This window comes from Nannobrachium achirus, assembly GCF_963921795.1.
Source record: "Nannobrachium achirus genome assembly, chromosome: 11".
NCBI lineage: Eukaryota > Metazoa > Chordata > Actinopteri > Myctophiformes > Myctophidae > Nannobrachium > Nannobrachium achirus.
Window position 1 is genome coordinate 27454997 of NC_137820.1, and position 13944 is coordinate 27468940.

The window sequence follows — 13944 nt, forward strand, 5'->3', positions numbered from 1 at the left end:
ATCATTCATATTAAAATGATTTAAACTAGTGAAAACAGCCGATCTACAAGCACACAACGCCTCGCACTGTGAGGCGTTGTGTGCTTGTAGATCAGCTGTTTTCACTACTTATGTGCGACAGCCTTGTGTGATGAAGCAGGGCTTTGCTTTGCGAAACTTGGAGATACAAGGTTTGGAGATACAAGGTTTCTGCCCGACAGTGACGAATTTGACGCAGGGCTGGTATTCACAGTTATGAATTCCAGCAGTTGCCAAGGCTACACACACTCTTATATTGCACAATGATGTTACTTATGGGTGTTAAACACGCGATGACAGGTGTTTATGTTGGCTTTACTTTCATCTCGTATCTACAGAGGCTTGTGACCCCCAGTGTGACCTGCCCGAAAACGCCCTTGTCTGTCGTATGTATAGAGCTACTGCTGTGTATTGAGAGCAGCCGAGTCAGTGCATTCTAAACACAACAGACACATAATGCACATGCTGGTACAGTTGAAAAGACAAAAGAGACTTGTATCATCGTACTGGTCATTGATTTTATTTGGTGGTAGAGCACAACAAGTCAACAACATCCAGCCGGCATGACTACAGTACAGACACGGTGCCTTTGTAAGTCATGTAGACTGGCCATGCTATTGGACAAATACTCTTAGGTTTCACATCTTGGTGAAGCTCTTCTTTAAATAATAAAAAATAATCTTTGAGTGTTATTTTATGTGCACAAGCACACAGAAAACCAATCGTGAAGGATTGTAAATGTTACATCGTGCCATTTCTATCGGTGCACTAACTATTGATTTTGTGCACGAGAGGCTTCATTGCCAACCAGTAGATGCAGGGTTGGGTTTATTTAATAGTATGGAGTAAGGTACTCTGGTGTCACAGGATATTGGCCTAGTGATAAACTGCAGTGTTGTTATAGCTGGGAGTGGAAGAGAAGTCCTGCATAATAGACCATGGAATGCCTCCATTATACTCCAGACAAAAACAGAAAAAACAAAACGGAAAACTAACCAGGGACACAATCACAGATTGCTAATTAAAACATCGGCTAGATACGAGGAGTGCATGGAAGCAGCAACGGTACACAATGATACGTACACAGACATATTTACGCACAATTTACAATCTGTATACAAACGTGGCGGCAAAGACGCGCCCCCCTTTCTCTCCAAAAGAGAAACGGACTGAACTATAAGGCTATATAGGTTCGAGGTCTGTTTTTCAAAAAATTCAGTCATGGAGGAAGGGGGGGACAGGGCAGGGGCGACAGCGAAGGAAAATTACACCTGTGAATCGCCAAACAGACACCGTTCTAGATATTCAGAGGTGCCATTCGCCCGGCGCTGTCGGGGATACATAGAGGTACATTAATACGGTCGAGTCAATGGACTCAACTTGGGGGGGTGGGCTAGTCAGAGCTCAGGTGGGAAAGGCTGTTTACAAGCCGGTGAGCTCCTTCTGCACGCCCCACAGGGTGTCGGCGCTCTTCAAGAACTGTGCCTCCTCCTGGGGCTTCAGCTGCATGTGAATGACGTCCGTCAGGCCGCTGTTGCTCAGCACGCAGGGGACGCTCAGGAACACCTCGTCCTTCACTCCGTGCATGCCCTGGAGGAGAGAGGGAGAGGTTAGGCATGAGGCGGACAGACACGAGACACAACAGGGTCAGTAGGAGAAACGGATGTATGATATCGTTGCCGTCGGGCAGAAACCTCTTCATCTCTATGATCTAACCTTTTGTGTGTTTTTTCCCGTAAATCAAGAGTCTTCAACAGGGGGTCCGGGACCCCTAGGGCAGGGGTTTTCAAAGTGGGTGACGGGGCACCCTGGGGTGCCGTGATGGCAGTCCAGGGGTGCCGCGAGATAATTTGATAATATTTCGAATTTATTTTGTATCATTTTAAACTTGAAGTTGGGTCCTCAGAGTTACTACAGGGGGTCCTCCAAATCTTTGTATGATAGAAACTTTGTTTGTCCTTTTTACAATAGATTAACCACTTGAACCCTAGCGTCCATATTCTGAGAACTTTAGCTAAAAATAGCAGATCTACAAGCTCACAACGCCTCGCACTGCGAGGCATTGTGAGCTTGTAGATCGGCTATTTTCCGCAAAGAGGTTTGGTGAATCCAAAATACACTGATGATTGTGCTGTCAAACAATGAAACTATATGGAATCTATGGAAAGGTTGTGGGGGTCCCTGCCTCATCTCTCTCTCAACTAAGCGGTCCTCGGCCTGAAAACATTGAAGACCCCTGCCATAAATTAACCATCCTACTTGATCACGCTGCAGCGTCCTGCTGCAGGTCCACAAGCTCCAAACGCAGTGTAAAGCCGCATGTTTTACGCTTGCTAATTTTGCTACGTTTGAATTCGAATCCTGAAAACCCACAGTTTGTTTTTTACATAGGAGGCTTCCACCCGACAAGAGGCAATGTTTACTACCCAGACCTGACATTGAGAAAGCGTGTATCACTTAGTGTGTGGAGTGAGAGTGTCTTCTCACCTGGACCAGGGTGGACACAGGGTGCACCTTGTGGAGGTTCTTCAGCATGCTCTCAACCAGGTCGGCCACAGACATACCAATGGCCCAGGAAGTGTATCCCTTCAGCTTGATCACCTCATAGGCTCTGGTGAACACAAAAATAGTACAACATTAAATTAGAATGAAGCAGTGGTTCTCAAACTTTAAAATGTCACGGTCTCCCCTTAACTCTGAAAGTGTACAAATGGAACCAAATGGTTCCATTTGTACACTGTCAGAGTTACAGACTTGTATTGGTATTGTATTGGTTCCTAAAGGAACCCACAGAGTCCCTGGAATCCACTTTGAGAACCACTGGAAAAGAGAATAACTGTATCTCTGACTGGCCAGGAGAAAATTAAGCTGTTAGAACACAGACTTAAACAAAATATGTTTTTCTTCCATTCCGCGGAACAGAGCAGGAATTGTGCGGAGCGAGACAGGGAAGTGGGAACGGTGAAATAAAAACATGACAGTGACGCTTTGCTGCATCACTGGAAAAGGTGAGGCCAGGCCAGCTTAACTTTTGGCAGCACGTGAAACATGTCATGTCATGTCATGTCACAGCAAGTGTCAGGTGCCAGTTTGTCACAGGCTTCCATTGAAAATGACATGGCCTGTTGCTTTGTCACCACTCATCACCACGTGTGAACGAGTGAGTGGCGCTCACTACTGCGGTCACTGGTTCGGTAACAGCCGCTTTCTGAGTTAAAAAGTAAACTTGCCTTTGATCAGCCTTCCAGTACTCGTAATTCAATAAATACAAACCATATCCTACTATCGCACACACATTGTTGCACTGCCAACCACTGTCACAGTGTAGTGATTCGAGCCGAGCTAAGATCTCCCACTCGGTAAACCGACGCACAACCTACCGTGATTGTCAGTTGAAATTGTTGTGGCCGGTTCTTGTCTGAGGCCCAACAACTGCTAGTTACGCACTGTACAGTATACCAGTCCTTTCATGCCTTTTGGCTCAGCGCCCAGGTCTGAATTCCTCATCTACTATCTAGTATCTACAGTACGTTCCTATAAACTCCACTGGATTCCTTTGAGCCCCTGGCAATTCCGTATGTCCTGCGTTGTATATTAATGGCACACACTGTGGACCCAGATAATTCAACCATAAATATTTACTTCTGTAATATGTCTCCTTTATGGCACTAAGTGGACAGCACAGTCTTGCATCAGTACAGGATGTACTGCGCGCACGATTGCTTTGAAAATCTGATTAACTGTGGATTGGATGAGAAATTACTTCCATGTATGTCTTCAGGCTGGGAGAATCAGATCCAGGCACTCGGGTGTGTGTGTGTGTGTGTGTGTGTGTGCGTGCATGCGTGCGTGCGTGCGTGTGTATGGGGTGTGTACTCAGGACCTCAAGTTGTAACAGGGCTTCCCTGCACAACAAACTGTGAAGTCGCCTGGGTTCAACTCACTAGTGATCGCTAATTTCCTTAAACTGTTACGTTCACGCTTTCGTTCATACCCCCCTAACAGCTCCCCGGCACAAAGGACGGTCGTAATAAAAACGCTCTCGCGATAGTGTCTTTCACGGGACGATCGCGCAATGAACGGTGAACTAATCGTTTGAGCGGATCATTACCGCGAGCGTGAATGAAATGATTGGTTCACTGAAATGAAGGGGATTGCCCACCACTACAACTCACCCGTCAACCACCTCCTTGTGGACTGCCTTCCAGTTCTCGGGGTCGTCCTCATGGCCCATCTTGGGGTTGAGGGACTGCAGGGGAACACCGGCAACGTTCACGCCGCTCCACACGGGCACTGATGGAGAGAGAGAAAGATAAGTTACCTCCATATTCGTGTTTTATTTTTCGTAAATCATTTAGGAATACTTAGTCAGAAAAACAGCATCAAAAGTTGCAGATCCACAAGCTTGAAACGCGGCGCGATTTCGCGACGTGTTTCAAGCTTGTAGATCGGCTACTTTTGTCTACAAGGGCAAAACGTTTTTAACAGAATTTCTTATGTTTGTTTGCTTGCTTTCAAATGTATAAAATGTCTCTTTTTATTTAAAAACATATATTAATAATTATATATATATATATATATATATATATATATATTCTTTTTTTTTTAATGTAGGAAAAGAAGATGGGATCTTTACTAGAGTCGTGACACACAAATTGGTCCCAAAAGTCGGTCACAGGTGTTTGCCAGCGTGATCTAGCATGAGAGTGACAACACTAGTGTCGACTCACATCGTAAGAATGGAATGCGGAAATGCTCATTCTACTTCCAATGTTTGGAACTATCCCTTTGGGACAGAACGAGCAGCGAGATCAAAGCATGACGTGACACTCTGGTGTTAGCGTACCGCTGGAGTCTCCGTGCTCTCCGACGATCCAGCCGTGGCAGCTGGAGGGGTGGAGGTGGAGCTTCTCTCCCATGATGTGGCGGAAACGGGCGGAGTCCAGGTTGGTGCCGGAGCCGATGACGCGGTGACGGGGGAAGCCACTCAGTTTCCAGGCCACGTAGGTCAGGATGTCCACTGTGGAGGAGACAGAAGGTTTAGGAATGGCTATCATTTTGCATTTTTCATCAGCAATCCATATTTCTCAGTTTAGTTTTGATTCGTTTTCAAAGCAGGTTTTCCAGTTTATTTTTTTTCATATGGTTAGTTTATATTTTTTTATATTTTTTATTTTTTAGTATTATGGATTGCCGGTAATCAGGGATGAGATACAACAAGGTCAGAAGATCTACAAGCTCACAATGGGTTACGATGTGACACGTTAAAGATGTGCTAATCTTTAAGATTTTAGCTAAACATTTCTGACACATTTATGGCTTAGCACTGGAAGACCGGTATATCGTCCAAAATAGGTAACATATACACGTATGAAATATTGACAAAGATTGCTGCTGCTATTTCCACTATTTTTGAAAATGTTTGAAAATAAAACATTTTTCAACATGGAAACGATTATGACAAAAATAATTGTGATTACGTAAAATAATTCCGATTAGGCGATTATGTCATAATTGTGACAGGCCTGACGCCACCTGTCCCCTGTCCCTCTGCGTCTCACCTGGGTTGGAGACGACCAGCAGGATGGCGTTGGGGCTGTACTTGACGATCTGGGGGATGATGAACTTGAAGATGTTGACGTTGCGCTGCACCAGGTTCAGGCGGCTCTCGCCCTCCTGCTGGCGGGCGCCGGCGGTGACCACCACCACCTTGGAGTTGGCGGTGCAGCTGTAGTCTGGCAAGGGGGACACACAGCGGGATGCAGTCTGTTAGGGCTTAGCTTAGCTTATTTAGGCCTAGAATTATTGAATGCTTGGTGCCGCGCTGTGAGCTTGTATATCTGCTATTTTTGAAAAAGTCAGGAAAATGTGTGCAAATCTTTGAATATATTATGTATTTTCAAAGCGAACGTTTGTAACTCAAATTTTGCTTCCGGGGGGTCCCTGGAACTAAATATTTTGAGATGGGGTCCGTGGCCAAATAAATATAATTTTGGGGGTCCTTCACATGAAAAGGTTTGAGAACCACTGACATAGTAGTCTCTCAAGAACAGACTAACTGAGCTCCAGTTAAGTGAAAAGTACCTTTTCTTTGACGATGGCTGGCCAGATTGCTGACATAGAAACATAGGTTTTTCAAAAAAAAAACCTTAGAAGGATTCAAAAGACACTTATAGAATCGGGTCAAAATTCTACTAAAAGTATAACATCATGCCCAAAATAGGGATGCCACGATTAAATGTGTTTAAAAGATAATAACATGATATTAAAACGTTTTTGGGGGGATTTTGTACAGGTGGATACTAATCTGTCTGCACACACACCTTTGTCGGCGACGATCTTGTGTGTCTTGAGGAAGAGGGATCCGTGCTGCAGGTCCAGGGCTTCACCCTTCAGCTTCTCCTCCATCACATCGATGAGGGCCAGCTCGTCACACAGGTCCTGATCAGCACACACACATAAAGAGTTACAGACACGGTCATCCTGATCTTTGGCTGTGCAAACATCTTACGTACAAAAGTTATGTCAAACCACGTCGACCCATGATGTCCCAAACCTCAGCAATCACTTTCGTATCTTTTTTTTTTTTTACATTTTAACATAGGGGTGGGCGATATGGTGATAATTATCGTTGAGACGATACAAAGTCTCTACGATATCCCTTTTTAGACATATCGTATATATCGTGATACAATTGTGGGGGCCTTGTAAAACAATCCTGTTAATACAGAGGTTCATTGCAGAATTCAATTTAAACCTGCATTTTGGTCTAAATCAGAAGTTCTCAAACTTTAAAATGTCAAGGTCTCCACTTACAAATGAAACCAAATGGTAAGGGTCCATTTGGTTTCATTTGTATACTGTCAGAGTTACATACTTGTAAAGTTCAATTTAGACCTCCCAAAAGTAACCCAGAGAGTCTACTTTTTGTCAAGTAACTTAAAAAATAACCATAAAAACCAACGTGAAAAAGAATTGTGATAAAATCGTGTATCGTTATACAGCTTCGAAAAATATTGTGATATTGTATCTTTCCATATTGCACACCCCTATTTTAACATACTGTTTGAGATCTGTGCGTCTGGTTTCTCTACTGCTGTGTTCACTATTAAGTTACAAAGGGGCAGCAGTGGCTCAGGGCAGGGTAGAGCGGCCGGATTCCCAGTTCGATCCCGGGCTCCCCCAGAGTTACTGTATGTGCAGGTTGGTGCCTTGCATGGTTTCCTCAGTTTCATCTGTGTATGAATGTGTGTGTGTGAATGGGTGAATGTAATGCACAATCTATGTAAAGCCGATCTAAGTGTTGCTCAAGTTACTCTGTGTAAATGAAAAGGGCAGGGTTAAACAGCACAGGGAACTGGTTAACTGCGAGAATGGTGTTTTCCTCCATTTGCAGAACAGAGCAGGAATTGTGGGGAGAGAGGGGGAGTGGAAATTGTGAAACAAAAACATGTTGATTCATTGATGCTTCACTGCGTCACTGGAGCACTGGAAAGTTGAAACCAGCTCTCAATCACTCTTTTTTTGTCACACCTGTCACTCAGCGACGAGTGACACTCGTCAGCTTGTAGCTTCATGTCACTGGCTTCCATTTGAAAAGGCTGTCGCTTTGTCGCTGCTAGTGTGAACGCAACATAGGCCTCACAACTTGCTCTCACTAATCAATCAAAAGGGGTGATTTCCCTCACGTGAACAACGACACATGCTAATCTGGATCTCCTGTTCCATTCAGGGAGGTTGACCTAACCTCCCTGGATGGAGCCACTTAATCAGGAGACTGATTTGAGTAAATAAAGAAATATAACACAGGGAGATACGATGTCAATTCCATTATGAAATGGGTTTAGGGACAACGTGACTACATTGGGACATATCAAATATCAATATTTGATGTATAAACATTTTGACAATCCCTTTAGGTCATATCAGTATCACTATTCACACTGCAGTTAATCCCCCCAACCATATATCTTTTTTTCTTTTTGCTGTCTTACCTTGAGCAGGACGCTAACGGCGGAGGCCATGCCCACCATGCCAACGCCCACCACTGTCACCTTGTTCCGGCAGCCAATAGGCTCCTCCTTCATCACATGGGTGATCAGCTTCTCCTTGGTGGACATCTGAAGAACAGAAGAGGCAGAAAAGAGTGGGGGGGTGAGACAGAAAAGTGAATGCGATCGTGGTATAAGGAGAAATGGTAGCTGGGCAGGCAGCAGTGGCTCCTATCTCCGCTTTCCGCTCCGCCATCTCTCCGCTCACTATGGAGACAGAATTGTTGCTAAATGTTGCAAGGACCGTTCTGATGTTGTGCAGTTGTACATTAAGATTTGTATGTGTGTATCTTTAATCGCACGCGTGAATTTTGCGATTTGCGCAGTTGTAACTCGGAATTTACACACGTGTATAATGGAATCTGAAAAAAACCCCAAAAAAACACATTCGTGCCCTGCCCTGCACACGTACAAATTTCAGTTTACAACCTCTCGAATCATCATGTACAGATGCTCAAATCAAGCATACAAGCTTTTTTTAATGTCCCCTGCTCGCTTTAGCCAAATTTTGCAACGACATATTGAGGAATATGTTTCAATATCAAAAGCAATGGCTAAACAAATTTGAGTAAGTGTACATGTATGAAGCCCACGCGAGCAGAGACAGTTGCGTGTGTATAATGAGGCGAATCTGCTTTGCTTGGTAATTTTGCTACGGAAGTATGTGTGTGTGTGTGTGTGTCTGTCTGTGTGTGAAGCGCGAGAGCGGAGAGAGATGTTGCAGGCTTAAATAACACACAAAATCAACCAACATTACAACAGCGCCCCGGCTGGTGAAGAAAAATCATTGCCGGTCCTACAAATGGTTTAGCTGAGGTCTGCTTGCGCTCGCTCGGCTTATGCTCTACACACACGCAAATTGATGCAAAAGTCTCTGCTCACGCTCGCCTCATGCTCATTACTGACATGCAAATGTGTCTGCTCGCTACACACAAATCTCAATGTACACTTCCTCAAATCCTTTGCAACGACATATCGAGGAATATGTTGCAATTTCGAGAGCAACAGTTTCAACTAATTTGAGAGAGTGTAGACAGGGATTTGAGGTTGTAAATCGAAATGCGCACGTGTGCAGGGCAGGGAACGAGCAATTTTTTTTTCAGATTCCATTATACACGTGTGAGTTACAACTGCGCCAATCTCAAAATACACGCGTGCGATTAAAGATACACCACATACAAATCTTAATGTACAACTGCACAACATCAGAGCGGTCCTTGCAACATTTAGCAACAAACCTGTTTTGCCCCTGCTTCTGTCACCCTCTGCTTCATCTGCGTGGCCACTTCTGGTCTTAGCGCTTTTCTTATTTCGTCCTTCACCGCCCCCAAGTCGTGCTTTACTTCATGTCTAAATGCCTCCATGTTCATCTTTATATCGGCCAGGCCTTTGATCACCTCCGTCATCTGGTCCGAGGTCGCCATCTTGTATCCTAATAAGCACAACTATGCGTGTTTTAACGAATCTAGAGTCGTCCTAGTCTCTCCCCCACACTTTCTCTTTAGCTATTTTTTATCTTGGATGCGTGTTTGTGTGGTTTTCTTTTCGACTTTCAGGGAGCTAGCTTTTCAGGCGGCTACCTACTCCGCCATCTTCCCGGAAGCCCTGGCAGCAGTGGCTCAGGAGGTAGAGCGGCACTGGACCTTCAATTGCTTCATGGTTTTCCTCCCCGTGTGAATGTAATGCACGTTGTAAAGCACTTCAGATAATGGCACTATATGAATGAATGCACCATTTACCAAAACAAAAGGTTGTTGAGATAGGTGAGAGACTGGCAAAAGAAAGGAAAGGACACATTGAGTAAAACAAACTAAAAACTAGAACAATGGAGGGTTGAGCAAGGCATGCTGGCGAGCACAGACATGCTGTTGCCTAATGTTAACGCTAACAGGCCTCCACATGGCTGTAGTGTACAGTACGTGACTTGCTGTCATTCCTTCCGCTGTCTCAATCTGCCTTCCTTTCTTTTAGTCACTCTTGCGTTTAGTCACACTCTGACACGTTGTGTGACTAAACTCAAGACTGTGTTCTCTTGACATGCACTTCCACAGGGGGTGGGGAAGGGTTCCATTCTAAGGAGTTTCCCGCAGAACAGCTTCGGTGTCTTATACCTCAGACCCTTGCCAGACGCGAGGAGTGGAATGCTCCCCGGTTTTTGCAAAAGGTTTATGCCCCTTGTGGCTTGGCTCTACAAGCTCACAACTTCTCCTTAATTTGAATTTCTGATAAACGCTTTAATTTTCATCTTTATTGCTCATTTCGACGCTTTCTGAGCTTGTAGAGCCAAGCCACAAGGGACGTGAACCTTTTGCAAAGACCGGGGAGCATTCCACTCCTCGCTCGCCAGACAGGCTTCACGTGAGCCATAACAGGAAATTCAATGTCGTTTTATTGCATCCACCAAGGCACCCCGCGCGAGTTTCCATGGCAACCTATGCCTGGATCGCGACGGCCTGTTGCTGTGCAGCACGGCACATCCCTCAGTGACACACTGTTATTTATACTGTATTTCCTGGTTGAGTGCTCACAGGCCAACTTACATCACTGTCATGACTAGGCAGCTTTGCCGCTGTGTGTGTACACAGGCACGTATAGTGGAGAGTGGCAATCCTTATTAATTTGTCATAATACCTCCTGGGGAGGGTTATTTAAGACCACTTCTCTGTGGCTTAGCACAGTTAAGCACACAGGCACTAAGGACACGTGAAGTAGGACAGTCACACACACCTACTAGCCTACTATCCAGTTAAGGAAGCCAATTATCTGGCTCTGTCAGGTGAATGAAAGCTGTAAAGCAGCTAGAACCCGTAGTCAGAGCTGGTGGTGTGTAAAGTAACTGAGTAGGTTTACTCAAGCACAAGCACTGTACTTAAGTACAATATAGAGGTACCTTTACTTTACTTGGGTCTGTCCATTTTGAAATACTTTATACTTCTACTCCAAAGCACTCAGAGGTGCAAGTATTGTACTTTTTGCGCCACTACAATTATTAAATAACGCATCGCGATGCGTTATGAGTTTGTAGATGTGCTATTTTCGAAAATGTGACACATTTCGAAGGTTATTGTACTTTGCTACTGTATTTGCCTTTTTTTTAAATACAGGTCTTTTACTTTCTATACATTGTAGTGTTGCTTTTCCCACCACTGCCCCTAGCAGAGCCACCTGTGTGGGTGGAGGATGCTGCAAGAGTTCCCATTGTCTGCCAACGGTATTGTCCCGTTACATTATAACGGGACAATATGTTCATAACTGTGGTTTACTTCCTGTTTCTAGCAGCCGAGGAAACGTGGCCAAAATAACCGGTAAGAACGAGTCCGTCCCATTGAGGGTGAATGGGGCGAGGATTATTAGCACTGGATGCTCAAATGTCACCCTCCGGGACTGTCCCGATGAGGCAAATACCATGTTTTAAAAGGACGTTACAGAGTGCAGGCTCCTTTCTTTTCACATTTCTGTGACCTCGCCTACTGCGAAACGACGTGCATACCGAAGAACTAAGAACGTTGTGTGACACGGGGGACCATGTATCCCCAGGACACTTTGACATTTTAGTCTACTTAAAAACATGGGGTGACTGAGGGCTCTGCCACTGTGGACGGATGGGGTGTCAAGTGTCAAATGTTCATCATAGGTCATCCACGCCACTCCAGACCAAAAGACCATGTAGGATTTCTCTTTCTGAACTATCTTCACATACAGGCAGAGGTGACTGGTGAACTGGATTTTACACTCATTTCATAAAAAAAATAAAACAAAACAATGGTTAGCCAATAGCCACGCCTCGGGAAACAGGAAAAACAGGACTGATTCACCACTAGTGTGACTCCAAAAGTGGTAGGTCTTCTACCTAATGAATAAAAACTCATTGAATACTCAATGAATTGAGTACAAAGGGCCCCAATGTAAACAAGCCATAGTGCTATAATCCTATTAGTAGACCTTGTATCTGAACTGTACTGTACTAGATCAAGAGCGTCTGCTAAATGCCCTCAAATTTGTAAATTGTCCTGTGATTTTCCTACGCGAACTGCTAATAAAGTATTACATCGATCAACATAGTCCATGATAAGTGTGTGGAATTGCCTGAGCCAGTGTTCAGACAGTCGGACTGTATGAACTATGAACCAAATGGCTTGACAGAAATGCATGATATTATGATCAATGCAGGCTAACTGCCAGATGAATCCCTAGTCCAATCAGTGGTGTAAAGTAACTAAGTATGTTTACTCAAGTAATTTGAGGTACTTTTACTTTACTGGAGTATTTCCAATTTCCAATACTTTTACTTCTACTCCACTACATCCCAGAGGCAAATAGTCTATTGTACTTTTACTTCACTACAATTATATGAAAGCTTTTAGTTACTAGTTACTTTGTAGATTTTTATTATTACAAAACATACATTAACGGTTAACCACTTCAGCCTTATATATATTTTTGACCAAATGAAAATAGCCAATCTACAAGCTCACAATGCGTTGCAGATCTGCTATATTTTCAAAAGATTTTTAGACATTCGAAAACTTGAAATGGGACATTCTGCACAATGAGTAGACCTACATTGTACTTTTGGTACTTTAAGTACATTTTGATACCAATAGGCTACTTTTGTACTTTTACTAGAGTACATTTTGAACGTAGGACTTCTACTTGTAACCGAGTATTTCTACATTGCGGTATTGATACATTTATTTGGGTAAAACATTTGAGTACTTTTTTCCACCACTGAATACATAATATCCCACAGAATACATACTATCCCACATACTGCAACAGTCATCAGGTGGGTGTGGTTCCCATGCATTGATGAGGAACTGTCTGGATGAAAGTCACGTAGGCTTGCCATGGTAACCTGATACAGGCTAGATAGACATGTGTAAGTGTGTCTACAAATAGCAGCATCACTTCATATGAATGGTTGCTTACTTTGATTAACGTTACATAACCTCACAAATTCACAACTCTTTTCCCCATCTATTTACTTTACGTTATGCTTATGCAATATTGCAGCATCCATCCTCACGCGCTACTATACTATTGCAAAGGGGGGGAAACTCGTTGAAAAAACAGCAACACTTTCGTATTTCAGTAGCCTAGATATAACTTGTTGCGTTGGTAAAAAGTAACACACATTATCCTGATTCCTACAGTAGCTAAAATAACCTACACAATGTTATATTGTTCTGTTTCCAATTCCATTGCCTATTATAGGCTGCTGTCGTGTAGCCTGTGTTTTATCATTATCATCATTTTCCAGATGTCTTACCTTGGTTTCGGGTTAGTCTGTGGATGTAGAGGTAAAGTGAGTGTCAGCCTGTCTGGGACCCCTCAGCCTGATGCAGCGCTGCAGCAGTGGCTCCGCTGGAGGAGGATCCCTGCTTATAAAGCGCTGACATGACTCGCATCGCAGCGGTAGGGAGGGGTCTCCACTCTCTCCACTGGCCGCGGCTCGTGTCGTGTTAAATGTCACGTAACTCGAGGCAACGTGACTCAATACGCCAGGATGCGGTTAAAAAGCGCACTATGCAGGCTCAGGCTGTGTACTGTGTAGCCTAGCTACTTTATACACAGTCAGTTCAATGCAATCCAAAGGAGCTTTATTGGCATGAGAAAACGTACGTTTACATTGCCAAAGCAAGTGAAGTGTCAAAATGTAATATAAAAACTATTAAAAATCACACCCAATGTGAAGTGAGCGGTGGTCGTGCTTGCATAACAATTGGTAATTGGTGATGTAATACATACAGGCTACACACACGCACATTGCTATGGCAAAACGCTGAGGAAAAGTGGCCACAGATAGGTCTAGGATGTAATTGGTGATGTAATATGGCTACACACACATATTGCTATGGCAAAACGCAGAGGAAAA

General features: G+C 44.0%; 1 protein-coding gene across 1 annotated transcript; it reads right to left on the reverse strand.

Annotated features, from left to right (window-relative positions):
* Positions 1 to 932: 932 nt before the first annotated feature.
* ldha (lactate dehydrogenase A4) lies at positions 933 to 13416 on the reverse strand. The gene is made up of 8 exons (XM_080736018.1): positions 13339 to 13416; positions 8013 to 8138; positions 6342 to 6459; positions 5580 to 5753; positions 4865 to 5038; positions 4194 to 4311; positions 2506 to 2629; positions 933 to 1608 (listed from the first exon to the last, which is right to left on the reverse strand). Exons 2-8 carry the CDS (start codon positions 8136 to 8138, stop codon positions 1441 to 1443), a joined length of 1002 nt encoding a protein of 333 aa, XP_080592144.1. The 5' UTR covers positions 13339 to 13416; the 3' UTR covers positions 933 to 1440.
* Between the last annotated feature and the right edge of the window lie 528 nt (positions 13417 to 13944).

Excerpts from the sequence above, each read along its gene's own strand:
- ldha (XM_080736018.1), bottom strand. The coding sequence starts at position 8,138 with ATGTCCACCAAGGAGAAGCTGATCACCCATGTGATGAAGGAGGAGCCT. Across the intron at positions 6,460-8,012 it reads CCGTTAGCGTCCTGCTCAAG|GACCTGTGTGACGAGCTGGC; the intron begins GTAAGACAGCAA and ends TGTGCTGATCAG. Across the intron at positions 4,312-4,864 it reads AGAGCACGGAGACTCCAGCG|TGCCCGTGTGGAGCGGCGTG; the intron begins GTACGCTAACAC and ends TCTCTCCATCAG.